This window comes from Ictalurus furcatus, chromosome 11 (assembly GCF_023375685.1).
Source record: "Ictalurus furcatus strain D&B chromosome 11, Billie_1.0, whole genome shotgun sequence".
In the NCBI taxonomy this organism is placed as follows: domain Eukaryota; kingdom Metazoa; phylum Chordata; class Actinopteri; order Siluriformes; family Ictaluridae; genus Ictalurus; species Ictalurus furcatus.
This window is the reverse complement of record NC_071265.1, coordinates 25343239-25369566: the sequence shown is the minus strand read 5'-3', so window position 1 is coordinate 25369566 and position 26328 is coordinate 25343239. Positions and strand designations below refer to the sequence as shown.

The 26328-nt window shown below is 38.7% G+C and overlaps 1 protein-coding gene across 2 annotated transcripts; it reads left to right on the top strand.

Annotated features, from left to right (window-relative positions):
- The first annotated feature begins 353 nt into the window (after positions 1-353).
- Positions 354-26328, top strand: LOC128615015 (neurturin). 2 transcript variants are annotated; one of them, XM_053636829.1, is made up of 4 exons: positions 354-575; positions 11870-11940; positions 17195-17330; positions 24414-26328. In XM_053636829.1, the coding sequence occupies exons 1-4, from the start codon at positions 545-547 to the stop codon at positions 24836-24838; spliced, it is 663 nt and encodes a 220-aa protein (XP_053492804.1). In that variant the 5' UTR covers positions 354-544; the 3' UTR covers positions 24839-26328. The 2 variants fall into 2 exon arrangements, with proteins under 2 accessions (XP_053492804.1, XP_053492803.1); XM_053636828.1 differs by lacking the exon at positions 354-575 and having other exon boundaries at positions 11745-11940.

The following is a 26328-nucleotide window of genomic DNA, read 5'->3' as shown; positions in this document are numbered from 1 at the left end:
GGAACAAAGCTGATTACTACTCTGTTACATAAGCCTGTCGTACCAGATATTTATACCAGTCGAATATTATTATAATTATTATCATTCATCTTTTTTTTTTTTTTTTTAATGAAATGCCTTTCATTAAAAAAAACAGTTGCGGGGAATTAAATGGGGATTAAGTTTCAATATGGCAACCCCATTCAGTCTAATTTGGCAACCCTGCTCCTCCTGCACACATTACGAGTGCACAGGATACTGAGTTGAGCTGGTAGTGTGCGCTGAACTGCGCCAGGGACTTCGGCTGCGCGCGCGTGTGTCTGTGCGTGTGCGTGCGTGCGTGCGTGTGTATATGTCCGCGCGCGCACTAAACTGAGCTTTTCCACACTCAGTGGTCCATAGATTCGCAGGAAACTCATTTGGATTCGGAGTTTAAAATTATGCCACGGTATTCCAGGGCAGAAGTGGAGACGGATCAGCCGAAGGAAACGTGTCTGGGCTTCATTTTGTCCGGATTGGTTGCATCTGTCATTTCGTGCAGGAGTGCGTTTTTACACACAGGTCCATGAGAGGAGCGCGAGCAGGGCGCAGAAAAGGTAACAACACACACAACTAGTTCTACTTCACTTAACTACCATAGTACTAGTGGGAATATGGAGACATTATGTATTTGTTTAACTACCACTGGATGAAATACTGTAATGTTTGACTGATTATTTTGTTATGATTATTTCCCAAGCTGTTTACTTTATGGCTTTGTTACTGGAGCTTAGTGTTGTTATTACTACAAAGATCCAGCTAGTATTTTATATATAGCATGTTTGTTTATATATTATGATCTATATATTGTTTACATTAGGCCTACATCTGCGTGATATGCGTTATTACAGTATACAGCAGTATATTATATTATAGTGTAGTAGCCTTGTACTTTCACAACATATTTAGACTTGTGAAGTCGAGTAGGATTTTAGGGAATGAACTAGAAACAGATTTATTCGGAATTTGTGGCTCTTATGTCCACGCCATGGAGTTATCTAGTTTTAAAGAAAAAAAAATCTAAGAGTGTCTAAACCGTCTGAGAATTAATACTGGAGTTGTTTGTTTTATCTTCAGTTTCATCCAGCTTCATTACTGTCTGTGCAAAATGTATTCCAGCTGAGGTTTTTTTTTCTTTTCTTTTTTTTTTCTCTACCGTGTTCTATTCATTTTGTGTAGAGTGTAAACTCAGTGTAGTTTGTAAAGAAGTTTGGCAAAAATAACCAAACACCTGTTACTATTCTGCCTTAAAAAGAAACTTAGATTAGAGTAAAAAAAAAAAAAAAAAAAAAAAAATACAGCTTTGGAAAATTAAGAGAAAACTGACAATTAATAAACACATAAATAGAGTAAAAATGCAGAATTTGACAGGAAACAGCTGCATTATTAACTTTGTCTTTTGCTTGTTATTGTGTAGCGCAGGTGTTTGAGATCTTGATCAAGAGCTAAAGTCTGCTTAATGTTTTGGGGGGGTGGGGGGGGGGTTGCTGAAAATAAGCCTTCAGTTTTAACTGAATGTGACTTTTTGTCATAGGCTAGGTTTTTATTTCTGCTGATCAAAGCTCTGTGGCTGTGTTTCTGCATGCGCTGGTAGATCAGTGCTGGAGCCGAACACTGATTTTTATGCTGAATCGCTTTGTCGTACTCCAGGTGTCCAGGTGCACGGATTCATTTTCTGCTCAGTTTCTCAGAGCTGGAACAAATCAAAATGCACAGAGCGGCACCTTTCACTCTGCAAAGTGCCATTTTTACGTGCGTGCTTTTAACCTGGGGTAGATGTTTTCCATTTAAGGGACTATAAAAATCCCCACCAAATCACATGTGCCTAGGAGTTCTTGCCATTTGAAAAGAGGTCAGCGGTCTGCTGTAGACTGACCTTAGTGGAATATAGCGTATGTGAGATATATCGTACTATAATTTTTCCCCTGAGGAATTTTATATGTGTGGTGTAGAAGTCCTCAGCTGTAGAAGTAAATGCTTGTCAGAGGTACAAATACCAGTAGAGGGAAATTATTTCTTATGCATACCCTAAAAAGCAGGGGACAGAGTGCAGGGGCAGCTGAGATACAGTGCCCTTGGAGACGAGAGCATTAAAGCCTAGGTCAAGGACCCTTTGTTTGTCGACCATTGCCTCAAACGCATACGTTGTTCATTGAAATGTATTAGCAGTGTAGATGCTATAGCCCACACCTACATATTTTGGTCATTTTTGGCTTGTTTCTCGTATAATAATTGCTACCGACAGCTAAAGTAGGTAGAAGAAGAAGCCTTTATTTGTCACATATACATTACAGGACAGTGAAATTCCCTTCACATATCCCAGCTTGCATGGGGTCAGAGCACAGGTTCAGCCATGATATAGCACCTGTGGAGCAGAGAGGGTTAAGGACCCAACAGTGACAGCTTGGTAGTGTTGGGGCTCGAACCCTTAACCCACTGATCAGTAACCAAGAGCCTTAATCACTGAGCCACCACTGCCGAAGTATGTGCTTGGCATGTCCTACCACTTTGTGTCAATCGACAGCAGGGTGTGAGAGGATTTTTGGGCAGAGCTGGTGCTCCTGAGATAAATTTGGATTTTACAAGGCAGCTTAAAGACAGCGGTCATCTAAGGCTCCTCATTTTGAACAGATATGAGCGACAATTGCCTGTCTTTCTCTGAGGACGCAATCTGATATTTCTGTTTCCCAGACAAGAGTTTTGTGAAAGGTGGACATGAACTATCCCTGTGACTGTGTAAGTGAATTGCCTGTCGTCTAGTAAAGTTTTTACTTTACTGTTTAAATTAACAGCCATCATTTTTTACGTTACATCGTAAACCGTCATAAAGATTGATACAGTTCATCATATCACAATATGGAGTTTTAATATTGGCACGTTGCGGTTATGTCCAGTACTAATCAGACTACTATATTTGGATGGCGTGAACATTCTATCAGTATTAGTTGATCTGTTTTCAGGTTGCCATGGTCTTTATGACCATTAACCCAGGCAGAACATATTAACATCATCTCGGATTATTATTGGGCGAGCCGATATCTCCGAGTGTTTCTGAGAGCTCCCCTCTCTCTGATGGAGTCACGGCTGATTTGGCTTTGATAAAGCTGACGTCGCCAGGCTGTGTTTAGGTAATCCTGCTGGGTATGCCGCACTAATAATAGCTCAGTAATTGTGTTTTACTTTCTTGTGATTACATAGTGCCACGTTAAGTAGCAGGTGTACACTAGGCTACTCCTATGTTTACGACATCCGCGTGGTTCAGTGGCATGAAAAGAAATATCTTTATGTAGCAAATTTACTGCCGTAGACAGGATATATGGTATCGCCACCTGACTCTGAAATGCATTATCGCCTTAAAACAGCATTAGTGCAGGTGTCAGAAGAAAAGCAGAAGAAGAGAGATGAAGCCGCTCAAGCTCACTTTTATTGCGGCAGAGCTCAAATGTGGTTAGCTGCCGTCAGTTCGAAAATAAATTCGTGACCGCTTAATGTGCATGCGCTGACGTTTACTTACCAATGAAACGCTCTTGAGTGAATGGGTAGCGCTTGTACGACAGTGTGAGCTGTTTTAGTTTTTGTAGCGCGCACTAATGAACAGCTTTATTGTATATACGCTAACAAGAAGCATCTTTCCTCAAGTGCGAAAATGAAACGCAACAACAGATAACTGCTACCTACTAGGAGTAAAATTATCTACTGCTAAATTGCAAAGTTTATTCAAATTCCACAGTACGCAGGTTGAGCTGTCTACTGGTCAAAAATTTTACACATTGTCCTCCTTAGCTCAACGTCCCCTTTGCACTGGAGCTTGTGACTAACACGTTAGCATCATGCAAACTGCATGTTTGATCAATTTAGTTCTGTCCAGAGAGTTGCTTCAGTGATCTTGCAAGCAGATGTTGCTCAGGAAGATTTTTTTTTTTTTTACCCGCTGCGACATGCTGTGTTTATTCGTCTTTGTGTGCATATACAGAGAACCTTTAAACACTTTTGGCATTAGCAGAATAAAGTACCCTTCAGAAGAGTCTTTCAGAAGTTTATTCGGTGTGGAGCTCTTTACTGCGCCTCTCTGCTGTCTTCACTGGAAGCCCTTGAGGAGGAAATTGATCTTGCAGGCTGATTTGATGGGCGATTATATAAAAGCAGGTGCAGTTATAAAGCTAACTGTATTGTCCAAATTAATTCTAATGTCCTATTCACATAGGATGCATATATGTGTGTGTGTGTGTGTGTGTGTGTGTGTGTGTGTGGTGACAATAAACTGCTCCTAGGTGTGAATGAGTGTGTAAATTTGACCTGCAATGCACTGGTGTCCCTTCCAGGCTGTATTCCAGCCTTGTAGCCAGCGACCCTGGGATATGTTCCAGATATGAATACCGAAGGTGAATGACTGGATATTCACCTCAAGTCAATTAAACATTATTCGTATAGCGTTTCGAGCGACGGACATAGTCACAAAGCAGCATTATAGAAATAGACACCTGAGTACTGAGTATATCTGACTACCGCCCTGAGAATCGCTCAGGATACTGTTTCAGGAGATCAGTTAGATATGCCACAGCTAGTCTCAGCCTCACATGCTCTGTGGGCCTATTGTGTTTTTTTTTGTTTGTTTTTTGTCGCAAGCTTCAGAATACTGAAGGCGACAATCTTCTTGGCTCATCACTGTGTATGTGCAGTGGAATACGAAATTTTGAGCATCATCTTTTCGGAGAAAAATATATTTATTGGGCTATAAAAGTCCATGAAGAGTTTTGTTGGAAGCACTGAGTGATGTGTAAACAAAATCTCATGTGTTTGCTGACAGGCTACAGCAAAAGGTGCGTGGTTGGTCATCTGCCATGTCAATCAAATTGCATTTTCTCTGAAAGTAGGTGTTACTTTGTTAGGTTTATTAACGAAATCCACGAAAATCTCTAGCAAAACTAGAGGTATGGCTTGTGAGCCTGCGCAACACCTAAACCCTTCAGCGCTTAAATGTGATGAGCAGGACTTTGCCAGTGCAGAACTTAACAGGAAGCTGGTTACATTATCTGGTGAGTTTATGAACGGCCTTAAAGATACATCCGGTGTCATTCTAGCTGTTACAAGGTGAACTAAAAAAACAATTTCTTTACTCGTTCAACCCACCTCCCATACGTGCCCAAATCCGTGCACAAAGCTCTACAGTTCATCCAAATTAGCACTGTAGCTAGGCCAGTTATGACAAAATAAGCTATAGAAATGTGAAATACAGACTCTTACTGATTTACTGATGATAGACTGGCTTGGTATGCCTAGAAAGATATCGATTTTGTAAGCTTATTGTTTTACATCTCGGAAGAATTAACCTACATTTGGGCAAACGTATTTTGTTCAAGAGGCTTTGTAAACATGTCACTGGATGCCCGTTTTTTTTTTTTCTTCTCCATAATGGCTTGTGTAATACTAACACACCAAGTGACTTACTGGTTTGTCGCTGCAGCCGTTGCTCCAAATAATTTATACGATAAGAATATAATGGCCAAAATGATTGAAACTCACAAATTAAAGCCATATTTAACCTAGTTAGCTATAATAAATAAAAAAAAAACAAATAAAATAATAAAGAAATAAATAAGATAAAACCATTTGCGAATAATTACAATTACATAATTGGTTTTAACTTCTCAGGTAATTATCAGTTCTGGTTGCCTGTTAACAAAAATAGACAGTTAAATGTGGAGCGTTTCCAAAAGCCGCTTTTATTCATCAGTGTTAAACAGTGCCACATGTGGACACACACTCCTTCACACATCCACAGAGCAACAGGCATCCATTAAGCAGGTTGTTGGAAAGGGGATTTAACAGCTTTGTAGGGAAGCACCTTGTTTTCCTGTTATTGCTCAAGTGTCAGAGGGTTCGTAGTTGGAGGAGCATTCATTCAGGCTACGAGTTACAAACACAACACTGTGGAATGTTCCAGAATCGCATCAGAGTAAACACACACAACTGCAAGAATGCATCTTAATCTCTTTCCTTTCTCTCTCACACACACAGCGTCTGAGCACGGAGCACTTGCCTCCTCGTTTCTGTCTTGCTGACAGATCACAGAGTCTGCAGAGACTCGCACACTCCGACGTGAGTGACAGATTACTTTCTACCTCACACACAAACACACATAGATCTACATACCTGCACATTACAGGAGCTGGTCTGCCATGTCTAAAGAAAATGTATTCACTGCATCATAAAGAACGCCAGAAACACATCAGAGTACGGGAGAGAGATGGATAGTGATTATTTTCGGTTCCTCCAGGGAAAAAAATTAGTATAGCTAAACATCTGGTCCTGTGCTGTCATAGCAAAAGATCCTTAGTGAGGAATCCAGAGGCCTCATCATTTGGGAAACTAGAGAACACACTTTGATCAGCGGTGGCTCTGTTAAGCAGTAGAGGGCATTTTGCTGCCATGATTTAGAGCCACAGTAAATCAATACAAAGTCATTCTGGCTTATCACCTTCATCCGATACTGAATGGAGTGGTCTCTTCCTGGGCACGAGGGCTCATTTCGCTCAATACGTTCCTCCAGAAAGTTCTATTTTTATAATGTAGAATGTAGATTTACTGTGTGGGGGGGGGGGGGGGGGGCTTAGTGGTTAGCACGTTTGAGTTTGATTCCCGTTCTCCCTGTGCTTCGGGGGTTTTCTCTGTATACTCCGGTTTCCTCCCCCGGTCCAAAGACATGCGTTGTAATCTGATTGTCATTTCCAAATTGTCTGTAGTGTGTGAATGTGTGTGCAATTGTGCCCTGCGATGGGTTGGCACCCCGTCCGGGGTGTCCCCTGCTTTGTGCCCCAAGTCCCCTAGGATAGGCTCCAAGCTCCCTGATGTAGGATAAGTGGTATAGAAAATGGATGGATGGACTTGCTTTACATATTAAAGTACATATTAAACACACACATTCATATTGAGTTCACAATTTGTAATGATTTACACACTCGCGTTGTAACACATCTGATTGAGTGAGTGAAGCCTTCCAGGGGCTGAGTCAGGTGTGTGTGTGTGTGTGTGTGATCAAGGCTGCAGTAAAACTGCATTTAAAAAGCAAAAACACATCATAAGAAAGCATCATATGATTATGCTGCAGACATTTACTCAAACAGATTTGCTATTTTCTATTTGTTAATTATTATATTACTAACCGGTATGAAAAACAATAAATCCTGTTCATTTTTACCTTTCGTGTTGCTTCTTAACTTTAACCTTTTGTAAAATTGCAAACAAGCATACAGAGTTAGAGAAGCAGTAATACATACATGTTATTCTCTCTCTCTCTCTCTCTCTCTCTCTCTCTCTCTCTCTCTCTCTCTCTCTCTGTTGTTTATGTACATCAGGGTGGGGTAATCTAATGGAGGCCATCTGTTGGTAAATAAACAGCATATGCTGGCACATTTCCGTCTCTTTTACACTTCTATGTAAAGAAACTCAGCTAAGCCAGACATGTGCACCTTTTTTGAGGGTGCAGTGATTAAACACACTGTAAAGCATATCACTAAACATTACATAGACAAACACACTATTCGACTACTGTTTGGTTCTTTAATCAAACATCATTTGCTTCCGTAGTTAATAGACTTCAAAAGTAATTTTATCAAAGGGATTAACACCTGTATTAACTGATGTTTTCTTTCTTTTTTTTTTTTTTTTTTAAATGTTGAATAAATGATTAATTGTGCTAGTCAGAATTCACGATTAAATTTAATCCACAACGAACAATGTAAACTAAGCTATGAACTCAGAACAACATTTGAACGTATTCACGACACATTCATTCAGCATTAATTATGCCATTAATGTTACTGTACTTGTGAATTGATGGTGAAGTTCATGGGGCATTAATGTCATCTAATGATATAAATAAATAACTTTAGCTAGTTCCTTAAATTAATAAAGATTTTCTTCTGTTAGTTGCTTACATTACTAATATAATACTTGGTAAAGCATCAGTTCATATTGGTACAGCTGTAAGTAATGTAGTTAAAGGAAAGTTAATGTAAAGCATTACCATTTAGATTAACATTTTTGCTTTTGTTTCGCGTTTATTCTGAATTGTTTTTGAAAGAGGCTTTGATAATGACAGTCGTTATCACTTTAACCGTTCCTTATGTTTGCTTCCGTCCTGTACTCGCTATATGTTTTGACTTGCACAAAACATTGTCAATTATGAAAAAGTGCCTGAAGCCATTTACATCCTTTCAGGTGTGTAAATATGTGTGTGTGTGTATGTGTGTGCGTGTGTGTGTGTGTGTGAGTAATTGGTTAGGAATGATCCTGTATCCTTGCCTCAGTGTGTTTTCGGATCTGAGTGGTAGTGTAGTATTTGTAATGGTATGAGCCCGTGTCAGTCACACGGCTTAGATTACAGCATGTTTTGTACCGAGACTCCGGTTCACCTTTATGCCAGTTCGTTAACTCTGAGCTGCTGTACCGGAGCACTGGAGCTGGGTAAGATGAAAGAAAATCTATTGTGAGCAATATTTAATCTCGTCAGTAAAACCTGGCAAGATTATTCTGAGACAATAATTATAAATAATTCATTTGGAAGTGGTTTTCAGAATCCGATTATCCGAGTTCTTTTTTCGAGAGGAATTTGTCCTGGTGACAAGAGAAATATGCAAAAGGATTAAACAGCAGCAGGAAATCGAACCTCCTTCTCACTATTTTCATTGGTTGCCATGCTTAAACATCCAACACTTGCTCTGGCTGACTGTTAGAAGCCAGAGAGAGAGAGACTGACTTCATGCCTTTCTAAAGTGATCACGGCTGTGCCTTACTCCCTGCAAAGACTACACTCTCCACGGTGTGAACTACGACGAGTCATCATGTGTGGATGAGTCATCCAAAGTGTCCGTAGTGTATGAATGTGTATGTGAGTGTGCCCTGCGATGAACTGGCACCCTGTCCAGGGTGGACCCCGCCTTGTGCCCGATGCTCCCTGGGATAGGCTCCAGGTTCCCCCGTGACCCTGAAGAAGGAGTAAGCGGTAGAAGATGGATGGATGGATATATCACTAGCGGTTATTTTACTAACCGGAAATAAAAGCCACCTCCTACTCGACGGCGCATGACCTCATACACACGTAATGTGACTCCACGACTTTAGCAGACATCCAGAGTCCACGACAGTGACTTTCTTCAGTTTACTGTTTATATACTTAGTTATATCCTTTATATAGTTTATTTTATATATAAGTATTTACGCATTATTTTTATGGATGCATAAAAAGCACTGAATTAAACTACAGTCCTAAATGAATAATATATATTCTGGTGTGTGTCTGTGTGTATTGGGTTCTTTTCAGGCTTATATAATTTGGAGAAACAGTTGTGTAAAGTTTTAGTCTGAAGTTTATATTTGTAACACTCAGTTTGTGGATTTTATTTTAAATAAACGAAAAAAAAATGATACTGAAAGTTTGCCCCGCCCCATCCGATTAATAGAAAATATTATCGGCCAATTAATCGATTATGAAAATAATCGTTAGTTGCAGCCCTAATTGATGCCAATCATTATTTATTTGCAAACTATTTTTAAAAATGAAAGTGACATTTTTAGGAGTTAGTTAAGACGTTGGACTATTGATCAGAAGGTCGTGAGATCAAATCCCAGCACTGCCACACTGCCACTGTTGGGCCCTTAAGCAAGGCCTTTAGCCCTCAACCAATCAGTTGTATAAATGAGATAAATGTAAGTTGCTCTGGTTAAAAGCGTCTGCCAAATGCCATAAATGTAATTCCAAAGGCTTCACAAGGGCTGAATACCCTGCCCCCCCCTTTCCCCTCCCCCCTCCCCACACACACATTTGTGGAAGCTCATCCAGCTAACTGTGCATCGTCAATCTGCTCTCACTGACTGTAAGATTTAATTTATACCTGAACTTGACCTGAAACCGCCATTATAGTTGAGCACAGACTCACCAGGTACTGATGCCATTTTGCATCCAGACACCATAAAAGGTCTCAGGAGCAGAGTGCTCATCAGTTAGGCCATTTGTTTTCAAGCTTTTTTTCCAACACTTCAATTTGGCATGACCATGCATACGTTTGTCATGAGTGCTTTTCTCTCAAAATTCCATGTGAAGGCTTCAGACTTGGCTCCAGTTACTTTGTTTGGCACTGTGTATCTGCATCTAAGAGAGTTGGACCTTAACCATGTACCTGCAATGAAGCTATCAACTATATTTAGTGTTCAGCAATAACAGCAATAAAACAAATTACATGCTGGTACCAGTGAAACTTTTGATAATTGTCCAGCTCTCTGTAGCACCATGGTATTTTTAGCAGCACTGCTCTAAACAACACAGGATATTTAAAGGCTGAGATAGATCATCACACTTTATCTCTCTTGATTTACAATGCTATTTATGTCTCTTCCTATTATCTAATGGTTTTATAGCAGTGTGCTTTAAATCCATCAGCATGTCACACAATACAGGAAGTCACACACACATATTTGAATATACTGTGTGTATGTGTATGTGTGTATTGTCTTAATTTACAAAGGACATGAATTAGAAATTTTGTAACCAGCAAAAAAAAAAAAGTTTCGGTAATTTTGAATTGTCTTTTAAAGTAAACAAATTCCTGAAGAGTGAAGAGCTCAGGAAAACAGTAGACAAACATTTAGTTATAATTTTCCAGCTGCCTTAGACTGAGGGTCACTTCACTCACTCATTCATTCACTCCTTCACTAACTGAAGTTCTCACTAACATCTCACCAGACTTATTTACTGACTCGTTAATTCACTCACAGTTTTGCTCACATTTTTATATATATAATATTCATTTACAATCAGTAACTACTAGCATACTAACACACTAGCTGCTACATTCATTCAGCACCAAGTCAATATTGGAAGTTCCATCACATCTTTAAGGTCTTACTCATTCACTCACTCATTCACTCAGTCATTCTCTCAATCACCCACTCACTGTCAATCGCTCACTCATTCACTCAGTCAGTCATTTTCTCAGTCACCCACTCAGTCATTCACTAACTTACTCACTCACTCACTCACTCAATCACCCACTCACTCATTCATTCACTCACTCACTCACTCAGTCACTTCCTGCCAATCAATTCTTCACTCACATTCATGTACTTCTTTAAATACTCACTCTTTCTTACTTTTTTACTCACAGCAATCACTCCATTCAATTACTCACTGCCCTTTACTTACTTACAACAGGCAAGCATGTGAATAATTCCACTTTCCTAGCTGTAGTCACATCAAGTGTAACCCTGGCTTTATGGAAATTAAAACAGACAGTCTTCGGCTCTGAATTAAAGTGCCCCGTGTCTGTTTTTTAATTTACATTTACATTTATTCATTTAGCAGACGTTTTTATCCAAAGCAACTTACAAATGAGAAGATCCAAGCAAAATCACATTTATATTCATTAACTTACATAATTGCACTATACAAATTTTAAATGGACAGGTTTGTATCTTGTATCTTGTGTTTCTGATGTATTGACAGAGACACATGTACTGTAACTAGGCTTGTGCCAGTATTTATCATTTCATAATCTTTTTCATAACCATTTAATATAAATTCCATAACATTTTATCGTGGTTTATGATATTATCACAATGGTGTATTTAATAAAATACAAAATTATGGTGGAGAGACAGAAGAAACACCAACACTGTTCAAAAATACGGACTATGTAGGCACCCTCCTCCAGAACACAGGGAGCATAGGAATAGTAACCATACGTTAAAGCGTTAGTTATAACAGTATCCGAGGTGTTAAATATCGCAATATATACCACAGAACTGGTTATCAGCATGTGTTGTGGTGTAACATGCTGCTGTTGTTGTGTTTCAGATGGCAAGAGGTGGTGGAATCAGCAGGATCCCATTGCAACATCTGCCCAGTGTCACCTGACCTGCTGGAAGGTTCGTATTTACACACACGCAAAGAGAAAAAGTCATATTATTAAATCACTCATCAGTTCATTAGTAGCAGGTCATTTGGTGATATACGTGTCCTTATATATTGTTTCCTGTCCCCAGACATGCCTCATGCTCATCCAATACACAGTCTCTGAAATATTTACTCATCACACACATATTATTACACGCATAATGGGTATTGGGTGTTAGTTAAGTAATTAAAGTCGCACACGTGAGCCGATGCTGGAGAGCCTGGAATCATAGTGTACATGGTGCAGTGTAGCAACATAACATCTAGTGTGCAACATGTTCATTCAGCATTCCGGTAGTGATCGCTCCTTAGCAATGTTGTATCCCAATTGCCTGAGCGAACTCTTTCGTTTTAACAGGAATATACAGTGGATATAAAAAGTCTACACACCCCTGTTAAAGTTGCAGGTTTTTTGAAGTAAAAAAAAAAAAAATGAAACCAAGATAATTCATGTCAGATCTTTTTCCACCTCTACTTTGATATAGCAACCAGCACAATTCAATTGAAAACCAAATTTAAATGTTTTAGAGAAAAAAAGAAAAAAAGAACAATATATTGCTGGCTAGGCAGCTTGAGCAAATGGCAAGGAAGTGTGTAAGCTAACTGTGTACAATAAAGAGAGAGTTGCTGTAAGTTAACTTGCCACATTGAGAGAATGTTCTGAAATTGCCGTCTGTACATGGAAAAGTTGGAATGTGGGATCTGATATCTTTTTCCTAAATATGGTAATTTTGACCATTTTTCACACAACAGGGTGAAAGCTAGTATATGCTTTCTCTGAACGATGTAAGGCCACAAGATTTTTTAAAATGCTAAGTAACAGGGCAGCTGAATACAATTCGGGGAAAATACTGTCTTTTTCTACATACATGAACTCACAGACCCCTACGATCGATTAGTGTTGCTCTGATTGAGAGGTGAGAGAGTAGTGCCATGTTGCTCTCTTGGATCCCCGGCCATGGCTGACGGCAGATGGAGGCTTGATTGGGATTCGATCTCAAGATCTTCCAGCAATAGGGCAAATACTCTTCTGTTGCACCACTCAAGGGTGTGGGTTTTAAGAATAATCATTAGACAAGCCATTTAGACAGTTACGACCCTGCTTTGCTATTTAAAATTCCCAATCTGTCTTCTCTTCATTACAGTGAATCAGTATTAAACAGTTCAAATGTAAATGGAAGCCCACCATGTTTAGTTCAAAATGACCTTGGAACATCTGTAAAAAGCTAAATGTTTCTTCAGGTCCAATACACAATACAGTAGCATGGTATACATGGCACAGGAAATACACGGCAGTGCTAGACAAGTGCAAAATGTATAATAAACGCACAGGGCAATTGCTACACAAGGCAATTAATAGACATGACAGTAAATACACAGGATAGTGTATACTGACTATGCATAATTGGATGGATTGTGTGGCACAGTGGTGTAGCAGTTAGTGTTGCAGCCTCACAGCTCCACTGTCCCCAGTTTGTTTCTGGGCTCGGGTTTCTGGCTGTGTGGAGATTCACATGTCCTTCCTATGTTTGTGTGGGATTCTTTGGCAGTATGGATGCTCAAGCATGTTCTGCCAGGTGTCATCTACGATGTTGGCTGACTTCCCTTTGTGGTAGGAGGTGTACATAGTTGGTAGAGAAAAAAAAACAATGTTTTTCTTATCTGTTCTCAAAATCCACAGTTGGGTCTTGTGGTCTGAGACAGTGCAGTTCCCAGACCAGACAGGACAGACAGACTGAGCAGCACACTCTCTGTTGTCCCCCTGTAGAATGTGACAGTGACCTCTCAGCAGGATGTGAAGACACTGCTGGGCTTTCTTGGCTAAACAGGTGGTGTTATAACACTAATTACACAATGATAGATTACACTAATTTAACTAATTAGCAGGAAACTAGAGCTGATAGACATTTCTATGATGTTTAACGTTGTGTGGTTCATCAGTATAAGCAGTATGCGCTGTTGGGCTGCCATTCATACAGAAATGTATATTGCTCTGCTTTTCTGTAAATTGTATTAGACCCAATAGTCAAATTTCAGTTATTAAGCAGTTATTTCAACAGACTACCTTTGGTTTGGTGGGAAAGAGCTTCTTCTCCTTCTTCATCCCACAGGTGGTATAGGAATAAAACATAATATAATTATTCTTTACATTATTACTCATGTGCTTGCCTAGGCAGCACAAACTGGCAGCCGTCCAAACCTAAAATTATGTCCCATGCCAGCCAAGCATGTCATGCAATAAGCCAGCATATCTTTCAAAAAGACAAGCTTCACCACAACCCTGACCAGGAAAAAGCGGTTACTGGAGATTAATGCATTAATTATTACTAATATTTACAAGAGAAACTGCCCTAAATAATCAGTTTCCTGATTCATTTGATAAATTGTCAAAGTATTAACCATGCCTTTAAGACATTCCTGTTTAATAATCATACTCATGGTATCAGAGATGAGTTAAATCCTTTTTAGGGAGGATTAAGGCATTATATTGTCTGTCAGACCAGTTTGATTGCGTAATGTACTTGTTGTATGGGGAGGATGTGGGAGAGAGGTGCAAGACACATAGGTATACACAGAAATGTTTATTAGATTGGTTCTAATAATCATCACGAGTACACCAGGAAGGGGCTAGAGCACGCACTGGCGAAAACAGAGCAACAGAGATAAACAGATCAGGATCAAAACTTGGAAAAAGCTAAACTCAAGGAGATAGAAGCAAAGATAGGACCAGGGAACACATGGCTTCATGACACAAACAATGTGTGTAACTTCACAATTAAACCAGGAAACACAGAGGGTATAAATAAAAATAAAAACTAAAGGAAGAAATTAGCAACAGGTGAACACGATCAGGGAAAGATCAACAGGGGGACAGGAAGCTTTGCCCACATAAAGCAAGTATAGCCCAAATAAAGACTGATGGAGGTACAGAGTGTGATGGGTCAGCTGGTCGATGCTGACATTATACTTTTCAAGCTCTAATTCTTCACATCAGTTAAACACATGCAAATCCTCTAAAAAAAAAACAAAAAAAAAAAACCCAACAACATTTGAGCAGATTTTAAAACATCTGCAGACCAGAGTGTGTAAAGTCAAAAAAAAAAATAGGATCAAACAAAGTGATAGAAAACGAGAGCGCACGAGCTCTCTGCTTATGCTCTAGTAGTGCATTTACATGATAATGGAAAAAACGTCCCACCATGTAGGAAAGTAAAATAGGCAATGTTTGCTGCAGAACAAGATAGTAAGTGTCATGTAAACATTAGTAAGGTGATTTGGCAGAAGTAAAGTCTGTCCACTTGGTGGCCTTGGCAACGCACCGAGACAGTTATTTCCAGTCATACAAGACCAGACCTCTATTTACTTGAATGAGGAGAGGAACCCATAAACAGAAACCAGATGACATTTCAAACACCAATTTGAAATCACTGTTAAAATCTAACAAAAGTTGTGTTGACTGGCTCTGATAACACCAAAAAAGTTGTTGGGTTGTTTATTAGTATTGTTTTTTTAAGCTTTCTCTGGCTCCTGGCACACACATACTCCGTAGCAAGCAAGGCAAAGGCTTGCCAACACCAACCTTATATATGAATGTTTCTATGGTAACGGCAATGGTCCACCCAGAGAGTATGCCGAAATGTCTTCCTGCTCCCTACGTATGTGCGTTACATTGAGCAAAGCATAATATCTTATTTATTTGATGTCTTTTATAAATTTATGTTATGTATGTAGTGTGCAATATGCCTAATGGGAAGTCATTTAGGATTTGCCCTGCAGTTTGACTCTATAGCTTGTTCCCCTAAGTTTACCTGATTTGGATTTTACCTTTATTTCCATTATATATTTGTCCAGGGTCTAACTGAGACATATTGGTGATGTTTTAACTGGAGTGCTGTCTTTAAATTGACAATAAACTGAGTGGGAGTCATTCATGATGATGGGCTGAGCCCTTATCGAGCACTGGGTTGCATAGATCTGCTGTAGTTGATTTTACAAGCATTTTTTATAGGATTTTACGATTTTGGGTAGATTATCAGACCCATTTTTTTATTGCTAATGAGTCCACGCACTGTTATGATAAGTACTGGTTGTATAGTACAAGCTGCACTTCAAGTACAATCCAAGCTGTTTCTTGTTCCAAAATAGGAAAAGAACACAATAACTAGTCTGTCCACCTTCTATCACATAAAATGCTAGAAAGGCAGTATTTACCCTCTCATTGTAGTTTATCTGAGGAGGTGAAAACACAGCAAATCTGAGAGAGATGGTCTCACTCCAACATCCAAGTGAACTCTCTACAATTTGACTGCAATGGGAACATCCTTTGACCTAGCTGCAGGAAGCACAACAAAAAAATTCTGTGTATTATGGGTGGCTGGTGACATTTCATTTTTTCATGTGAGCTGCTAAACCGAGCCAAAGGACAGAACCGTTGTCACGTTTGGAAGTTGAGACGGATGCAGGTGCAGAATTTTAAACGTTTTAATAAATAACCCAACAAAATACAAAAGACACTATGACTATAAAGCAAAACACGGTAACAGGGACAAAGATCAAGTAAGACAAACGTGAGACAAAGAGTGCAGTGCAAACTGTGGCTATATACATAAGTGCTCGTTAACAGAAACGTGATTTAGGTGCAGGTGGTCATGTGACTGTGGTGCCGTGGCTGCTGGGAACTGTAGTTCCGAGTTCCCTCTCTGATTTCATGACAGCTGTACACAGAAGTAATAACATGTTTTCATATCTGGACCAAAGTAAAAAAATAAATAAATACATTTAAAAAAGCTCAATACAGTTCACAAAATGTTTTAAACTTGCATAATTATTTAATAATTTATTTAGCACTGGCCCTAAAAAATTGAAACAAAATAGCGATGTTCAGTGCTACTTTGCTACTCTGTTAAATAATTTAACTCCACAAACTTACTTGTTTAAAAAAAAAAATCAACTGTGCTATTAACATAGTAATGAAAAATGTAGGCAAACATGACTACTTGGAAAAACATTGGGATGTCACTTTTGGCCCGTGGTTGTGATGGTCCAATGTTTGTTTTGGAGAGGGTGAAGTGGTGAAGGGTCATGATGGTCATGAAGATACAACAAATCTAGTACCTGCTACACCCCCACACACCAACTGTATGTTCATGTTGTGTTTCTTGTGTTTGATATTTTTGGTTTGGACTCAACATGGTCATACATAGGTGTAATTTAATGTGCTTACAGGTGATTTTCCTAATGAGTGTGTGTCTGCTGGAGATTGTGGATGGGCAAAGACTTGAAGAGAAGAGGGAAGAATCACACTCCACCACACTGATGGCCCAAAAAGAGCAGAGACGACCTCCATGGGCTGTACTTTCCGGTAGGGGGCAAGTCTGAGCCACAGCTTCCAGAGCTACTATGTCATATTAATTTAACATTTTAGGACTTTTGACTAGATAATTTTGGGGTGGTGGATCGTTCTCTACATGGCGGTGACACTGACATGGTAGGTGTTGTTTAAGTTGAGTGAATAGATCTTCCTTTTTTTCTTTTGTTGACTGATAGTTTTGAATAGTGAAAATAAACTGCCACTTCATCTTCTACAGAGGTGGTAAAAGAACCCAAATTCTCCATTCAAGTACAATTGCTCATCCGAATAAATACTCTGGTAAATTCTTGGCTCAAGTTAAAGTATAAAAGTGTAACTGTCTGCTTAAAATCGTACACTGATCTCAGTTTCTGACGGTAAATTAATGCCCCTTTCAACCAAAGAACCAGGAACATGGGAAAACATTAGATAAGGCCAATTAACAACAGCTTTATTCCTGCTCTCTCAAATATTAGCTAACATGATAACTTATGCTACAAACCTGGTGAATGCCAATGGGTAGCTGTTACAGTACAAACTGCCTTGATAAATACAAAGTGTACAATCATGTGAAAAAAGAAGTACACCCCATGGAAATTGTTGGCTCTTTAACATATTTGAAACAGTGCCTATTAATGAAGTCGTAGCTTAGTGGTTAACACATTGGATTTCTGATCGGAAGGTCGCGAGTTCAAATGCCAGCACTGCCAATCTGACACCGCTGGGCCCTTAAGCAATGCCCTAAACCCTCAATTGCTCGGTTGTGTAAAAATGAGAGTAATGTAAGTCGCTCTGGATAAGAGTGTGTGCCGAAAAATGCCGTAAAAATGATGGGGAAGTTGAACAAAGCCACAAGGAAAATGAGCTTTTTCACTCATTTATTCAACAGAAATATCAATAGGATGTGATATTCTTCTGTGGAAAAAGTGAGTACACCCTTGGCTTCAGAATCTAGTATTGCCCCCTTTAGCAGAAATAACTTCTTGTAGGCGTTTTGCGTAATTGTCCACCAGGCTTGCTGGAATTTTTGACCACTCTTCCATGCAATATTCTTTCAGCTGCAAGATGTTTGAGGGTTTTCATGCATGCACTGCCCGTTTCATATCCCCCCACAACATTTCAATGGGATTTCATGACCCTCTGTTTCTTATTTTTGAGCCATTACTTGGTAGATTTGCTTGTGTGCTTATGATCATTATCCTGTTGAAAGGTCCACTTTTGGTTCAACTTCAATTTTTTTTACAGATGACAATGAATCAGTCAATCAATGCAAGCTGTCCAGTCCATGAGGCAGTGAAGCAACCCCAAACCATAACATTACCACCACCATGCTTCACAGTTGGTATGAGGTGCTTCTCCTGAAAAGCTGTCTTTAATCTGCACCAAACATGTCTGCTGTCACTGTGGCCAAACAACTTTATCTTTGATTCGTCTGTCCAGAGCACATTATTCCAAAAGGCCTGGTCTTTGCCTGTATGCTCATTGACAGACTGTAATCTTGCAAAGGCTTTTTCCTGGCACACCTCCGATGCTGGTCAAAAATTTGTGCAATCGCTTTCTGATTGTAGAAGCATGCACTTCGACACCAACAGTTTCAAGACTTACTGTGATGAAATTTTGGGGTTCTTGGATACTTGTTTTTGCATCAGACGGACTGTTCTTCGGCTGAATTTGCTGGGACAGTGAGACAAATTGGCAGTCGTTTGAAATCTGCGCCGTTTATAGATGCTTTTCCTTATAGTGTAATGATGTATTTCAAATAATTTGGAGATCGTTTTAAATCCCTTGCTAGACTCATAGGTATCCACAACCTGTTTTCTGAAGGCCTTACATAACTCTTTAGATCTTGGCATGATGACACCACACACCTCAATAGCAAAGGGAACACCAGACACTAGATATGAGAGGGGTATAAATAAGACCGGTTCCACCTGCACTCCCTAAGCAGGTTCTAATCACTGGCACCCAATCTTCAACACCTGATTCTAATTTTATGGATTTGAAGGCGTGATAAATGTAGGGGTATACTTACTGATCTGTTTCTTGTTCATTTAAATTGTGAAAATGACTATAAAATGCCCATTTTAAGTGTCATTTGATAGAGTGTATCAACTTTCTTAAGAGGATCAAATGTTTGCTTGTCCACATATGTCAAAAAAGCCAACAATTTCCATTGGGTGTGCTTATTTTTTCACATGACTGTACATCGTATCAGATAGATTACAGTGACAAGAATCAGCTTTGAAAATGTATTGAGTAGAAGGTCGAGATTTTCCTCAAGTACAGGTCCTTAAAAAACAGATTTAAGTACAGAAACAGACTAATTGTACTTTGTTACTTTTCACTTCTGCAGCTCTGCCATGTACAAGTAATTGATCATCTTGTACTCAAATTTGGGGGGGGGGATGATTCATTTACAAAATAGAATGTGTGTGGACATATCCTTCTTGTTCGCAGTGGAAAATATACCAATGTGTTTGCTTATGAAAAAGGGCTAACGTCATATATATATATATATATATATATATATATAATATATATATATATATATATATATATAATATATATATATATATATTTAAATGGCTTGTCTGTGTGGAAATCACAGAGCTACAAACCAGTCCAGCATGGGTTATATTACATTACGATGGCCTGAAAAAAGGCCAGATTGTCCCAGGTAACCAAGCCCATGTTTTGATGTGCATGACTGTTATCTTTCTCAGGGATCTTGTTCTTTGATGCCGTTGATGCATTTTTCTTTTGTCGCCATCGGCATTCAGTGCTGTTAGCCAATATGTTAAATCATTTAAACATGATCAGATTATGATAAGAAGTTATGAATGTAACATTGTGTTCCCTTCTGAGTAAGCCCAGATGTCTGTGAGTGTAAACTAATTTTAGTTCAAATTCACTGTTTCAGTGTTCAGTTAGTTTTATATTTATAGACATTATTTATGACCTTTCTGTGGTATTTCCATTTTAATATTCAAGGAAAAGTTAGTTCTAGCCATGTGGATAAGGTACTATGCATTTGATAATGTCTGAAGGTTATGAGTTTAGTCCAAGGCAGTCTTTCCCACACATAGTAGGTTAAACCCATAGGCATCTACTTATTTTTTCAATAGTTTCTTCTAGACAGTAATAATAACAAATGGAATGAAAAGAGATGTCTACTTAAATCTCCTGTCTCCTGAGATAAAAGACCCCAGTAATGTTACATATATCTCCCCTTGAGTTTCAGTAGAGATCTCAGCTGTCACACATTGTGTAAGCGTTTTCTTATAATTCTGCTTCTTCTTCTTCTTCTTCTTCTTCTTCTCTTCTTCTTCTTCTACTTCCTCCGCTCTTGAGTCCATGGCAGCCCATAGAACCGCTTGCGGGAAAGTTATTAAATTTGGTACACAGATAGAGGATAGTCTGAACTGTTAATACAGCAAATTCGGAGTCTCTAACTCAAACCTTCTAGCACCACCAACTGTCCAAATTTGCACTCATGTTTATGCTAATATCTTACATTATTACTAACGTAAGGGCTAGAAACAAAATTTTTTTTTTTCCTTGATTCCCAGTAAACAATAAATAGAAACAATAAATAGAAAACTGTTTTAGTATCAATAAGTAAGTTCCCAAGTGCTGTAGTGGTAAAGTGTTTGCATTCCCATGAGGAGCTTGTATGTTTGAATCCTGCTAATACCAAGCTTGGATTTGTTTTGACTCCTTTAATCTCAGAAAATTTGTGTATCTTTTTCTCCTAGGGAATTTTAGGAGAAACATTTGTGATGACGTTGTTAACTAAATGACACACAAATGAGAATCAGTATTATGTCACCTGAGATATCAAAGAGAAACCTTTAAGCAAAGAAAATTCCCCCTGGGTACTTTGCAGATGCTCTCTAAGCTAATGTGTTTCATCACGTTTCCAAATGTTTTTACATTTTGGTTATTAATCTGTTGCAAGAAAACAACACACCTTGTTTCCAAATTGACTGTGATATGATTGAAGTTTGAGGTGGGAGCCAAACAAAGGGTGAGGCAGACAGAGAAGGAGAGGGAAGGAGAGGGAAGGTGAGACAGCAGAGCAGAGCAGCAGTAACAGTAAGCAGTAGGGAGAGAGAAGAACCTGATTGACCTGTCAAAGCTCCTTCTTTCCTGCTAATTGTTTGATGTTAAGTACTGTGTGTACTGTGCTAGTTTTCTCAATTGTATATTCAAAAGAGAATACTCGATACACAAAAACAAGCATTTCTCAAACTGTAGCTCCACTGTCCCTGCACCACTCCCGGTCCTCCAACCAGGCTTACATTAAATCTGTAAGAAACACTTCCAGGGCCACCAGAGAGCCACTGGACCTTTGACGAAGATCCCTAATCCCCTAATAAAGGCTTGACTTACTGTATATGTTAGCGAGAATCATATATATATATATATATATATATATATATATATATATATATATATATATATATATATATGAGGTATACAGTCACTTTGGATAACAGTGTCTAATAAATGTAAGAGTATATACTATGCATAATATTTCAACTAGATGACGTAACATTCGCTAGCTTGCTAGCAACCTTGCTTAACATTTTTAATTACACAAATAATGCACTTCCCAAAAAACAGTTTATGGCTCACCCTTGCTTCAGTGGATAATGTCAACTGGACACTGTAGACTTGTACTTTCTAAGAACTGTAATCATAAAGACTGTCCTGAGCTTATCCCACGACACTTATTCACAATATGGTCATACTGAACTTCCTGTCAACAACACAATTAGCCTTTACTCCTCTACACGTTTATACTGTGCTGATTTGTGGTTACACGGTCTGCCAGAAGAGGATGGGCTTTCTTTTGAGTCTGGTTTCTTTCAGGTTTTCTTCCTCATGTCGTTTAAAGGAGTTTTCCTTTGCCACTGTCACATCTGTCTTGCTCATTAGAGATCTAAATCTATATCCAGATCTCTGTAAAGCTGCTTTGTGAAAATGTATATTGTTAAATGTGCTATAGACATAAGAAATGAATTGAATCATGTAGGCAGTTAAATGAAATCCTTAATCCTCAACTAGTCAGCAGTATGCTTGAGTTTATTCTGCCTCACTTATAAATTGCATTGAATAAAAGTGCCCGATTAATGTAACATTACGCGTAATGTACTGTTTATAATACATTATATGTATTATACTGTACATACTGTTGATATTGTACATGCATTCCAAACATAATAAGCAGTTTGCATAATGTATGATAGGAAACACTTTCTCTTTCGTCAAGATCTGACTGTAACTGCATTCTCAGACAGCTTAGATAGAATGACTTGAATTTGCTTGCGACAGGTTTTGACATAGCAAATTGCTCTCTGGACTGCTTCTGGAAAGCAAATTACTCAGATTTCCGCCTTGGGGAGAATTCTGATTCATATTTTTATTTTGTCCTCAGTTACTGATGTTTTAACCTCCCGTCATTAAGCACTGAAGCGTGATGCAGCTTGTCCTCAAAGCATGTGCATTCTCAGAATGAAGAGGGATTTATTGTATCTTACATTATGGTAGTTGTCCACAGTGAAGTGCTGGAATTTCACACTGATTATACTCTTAGGTGCAACACACATCAGCTGTGTTAGCGTGACTCACAGGCTTTCTGAATGTCACGACACTACATGCTACGGCTATCGTATGGCTTTTTATAACAAGGGGCCAGGACACAAGTGAGCTCATGCCTTAATTCTGATGTTTTGTTAAGGTCAAAAATATGGATCAGTGAATCAATGTGAATCAGTATTAAAATTATTCAGCTCAATTTCTCTAATGACATATTATATTACAGAGATAATGTTCAGCTCATCAAGAGGAACCCCAAATGGTACAGAAATGCTCCTGCGGTTTAACGTCTATGAATTATATATATATAATCGTTCAATAAAATAAAGAGTAGATTGGACGTTTTAAATTCATTGAAATATAAACAGATGGAGATGGTACAGATCATTTAAGGTCAGTTATTTATATTGATAAAGATGTGTTCCTCACTCTGGTATTACATGGTTACCTGTCTTTGACATGCCCGTGTCGATTTGCCCTCACCATCTCTCCTTGGTTGTATCCCTGGCATTGTCTTACCATTTTCATCCATAAATTATTAATGCCTTAAAATCCCAGGATGCATCACTGTTCCAGACATTCCTCATTCTTCTAATTACATACAGCATTGTGCAAAAGTCTTAGGCACATGTAAAGAAATTCTCTAAACTGAGATGCATTCAAAAATAATGAAGTGAAATGAAAAGTTTCTACGCACCAAACTAATTAACATCCTGTTTTCGAACAGTAAACAGTAAAACAATGAATGAAATTAAATCAAATTACAGCTTCCCTTTGTGTTTAAAGCTACACATTCTCTTAAGTACAGTGGTGCTTGAAAGCTTGTGAACCCTTTAGAATTTTCTATACTTTTCTATTCTATTCACATACTTTTGCCACTCACAGATATGTAATATTGGATCATTTTCCTCAATAAATGAATGACCAAGTATAATATTTAAAAAAAAAAAAAATTAATAATATTTTATCATTTTTTTTAAAGAGCTCTTTGTCTACTTGTAGGACTTGTAGGTGAAAATCTGATGATGTTTGAGGTCATATTTATGCTGAAATATAGAAATTTTAAAGGGTTCGCAAACTTTCAAGCACCACTGTACATTGGCATGATGTTTTCAAAGGAGATTAGCTTGTAGGCTGTTCTAGGCTTCTTGCTATTATTCTGATATTTTGTATCACCTGCCCTAGAAATAACACCCATGTAACCTCCCCTCTAATTTTAAAACAGATTTTGTCTGTGGCTTGTGCAAGTCAAGTACCATTCGTTTCTTTTGTGTTGTAAGCTCGTTGTTTTTTCCCATGTTGGTGGATGACAACGTGACATGTGTGCAACCTCATATGTACCTGTCTCAGGGAATATTTATATATATAATTATATATATAATCATTATTTTTTAAATTTTTTTTTTTAAAGATGAATTTTTAAGAATCACTTTCACTTCAGAAAAAGATATTTGGTGTGTTAAACCATTTGTGTTTCACTGTCTCAACATATAGATCCATCCTTGGCAGAGGAAGGAGAGGAATACAGGGCCAGATGGCACCGGTCTCTAGCAGACGTTTCTGCCGCTTATCAAAAATCCCGCAAAGAACGCAAGAACAGAAAGCGGCAGCGAGAAAATCTGAACCAGGACTGTCACCTAGAGAAGAAACAGATGCGTGTGCGTGACCTTGGCTTAGGCTATGATTCCGACGAAATTGTGCTCTTTAAGTACTGTGTGGGGACGTGCATGAGTTCTCGGAGGAACTATGACATGGCGCTTAAAATTCTGACTGAGAACGGCAGCATCTTGGGCCGGGATGTGAGCACTCATCCGTGCTGCAGGCCTACACGGTTTGAGGCAGTGTCTTTCATGGACACCCGAACAAACTGGCAAACCATCCGGTGGCTCTCAGCAGCCAACTGCAGCTGTGTGGGGTGAGAGGAGGAGAGAGAGCAGCTTGGTAAAAATGAGTACGTAGTCAAACTCTCCGGGATGGATGAAGATGAGGATTTGTCAAAGTTGTATCTCTTCTGGCACCTTAGATGGAAGACTTCAACTGGTTGTTCATTAAGGGAGCAGAACGACAGATGCAGATGTTGCAGCTGTTGTGCCATGAATGGGGTGGAAGCGATTGTGCTTTCCTGTCAGAGAGAGTGGAGAGGATGCTCATCTGATGCTGTAGAGAATACGAACTGATGCATATGAGAAGGGAACTGAGGATGCATTATGAAAAGCATCATATATCAATAAGAGATGAAAACTGTTAACAGTACTGTACAGAATTCTTCTTGGACAATCTTGCCACTGTAGGAGCCAAGAACTTAGTAGCCAAACCTTGAAGGAGGGTCTATTCTATGGAAGGGCAGAACTGATATGACACCAGACACACACACACATACATTATATTACATGTCACCTTCCCTTCATAAAGTAACAGCCTCTGTCATTAAGTTATCAAACAGCCACCTGGGCGATTGTAGTACTCATCAGACATGTGCCGATTTTAAATATGCATCATGGTATTAAATATTTATCGTGATAATTGCCTAACCTTTTTATCCTGGAACATTACAGTGTACTGTACTACATGTTGATCCAACAAGAACACATCATATTTTGTCCAAAATCAGGAACCTTGCAAGACAGTCCTACCATGCCAGCGTATGCAACACAATGTATGCTAAAGCATGTTATATAACCGTGTGGTTTACACTTTGAAAATGTACAGAGTCCAGCTTCTTGCACTCTCTAGAAGACACATGCAGCCTCTCCTTCACCTCGGCCCAGGATGCACATCAGCATAGGCTCACGTATTGCTACATTAGCAACTCTTTTACAGTAGGGAGCATTTTTTTAAAAATGATTTTTAAAAGGTCAGTCCTGATTCTGGTGGATTGATGACATTTATCTTGTTGAAGCACCAGTAACATACTTATTTCCTTACCTTATTACCTCATTGGCTTTTCTGTATTGTTGATTTTATTTGATCGCAGTTCTCTTGTTATTATAACAGTTTGGAAACTAATTATGATATGCATTGTGTTTTTATGTCTTGTTTATACAAAGGTTTGAGGACTATGACTTTCAGGTTCAGGTAAATCATTCAATGGGCATTATATACAGAATCTGAGTCTTACATTTAGCTGAAGATTAGATGTTGATAAAAGAAAGCATTACATGACTTGCCTAGTTTGCATGTCTATAAGCAGCAGTTCCCTCAGAGAACTTCAGACAGGACTTTTATCATGCCGATGTGGATATAAAATTCATGATTGGGTGAGTTTTTGTTCTTTTGACCTTTAGATACTGCATTTCAAATCTGCATTTTACATCTGCATTTTAAATCTAACAAAGCAATTTTTAGAGCATGTTGATATTAGAGGAAGCAGCGTGCCACAACTGATAAAAAAAAAAAAAACTCGCTGAAA

Excerpts from the sequence above, each read along its gene's own strand:
- LOC128615015 (XM_053636828.1), top strand. The coding sequence starts at position 11,830 with ATGTGTTGTGGTGTAACATGCTGCTGTTGTTGTGTTTCAGATGGCAAG. Across the intron at positions 11,941-17,194 it reads GTCACCTGACCTGCTGGAAG|GTGATTTTCCTAATGAGTGT; the intron begins GTTCGTATTTAC and ends ATGTGCTTACAG. Across the intron at positions 17,331-24,413 it reads TCCATGGGCTGTACTTTCCG|ATCCATCCTTGGCAGAGGAA; the intron begins GTAGGGGGCAAG and ends CTCAACATATAG.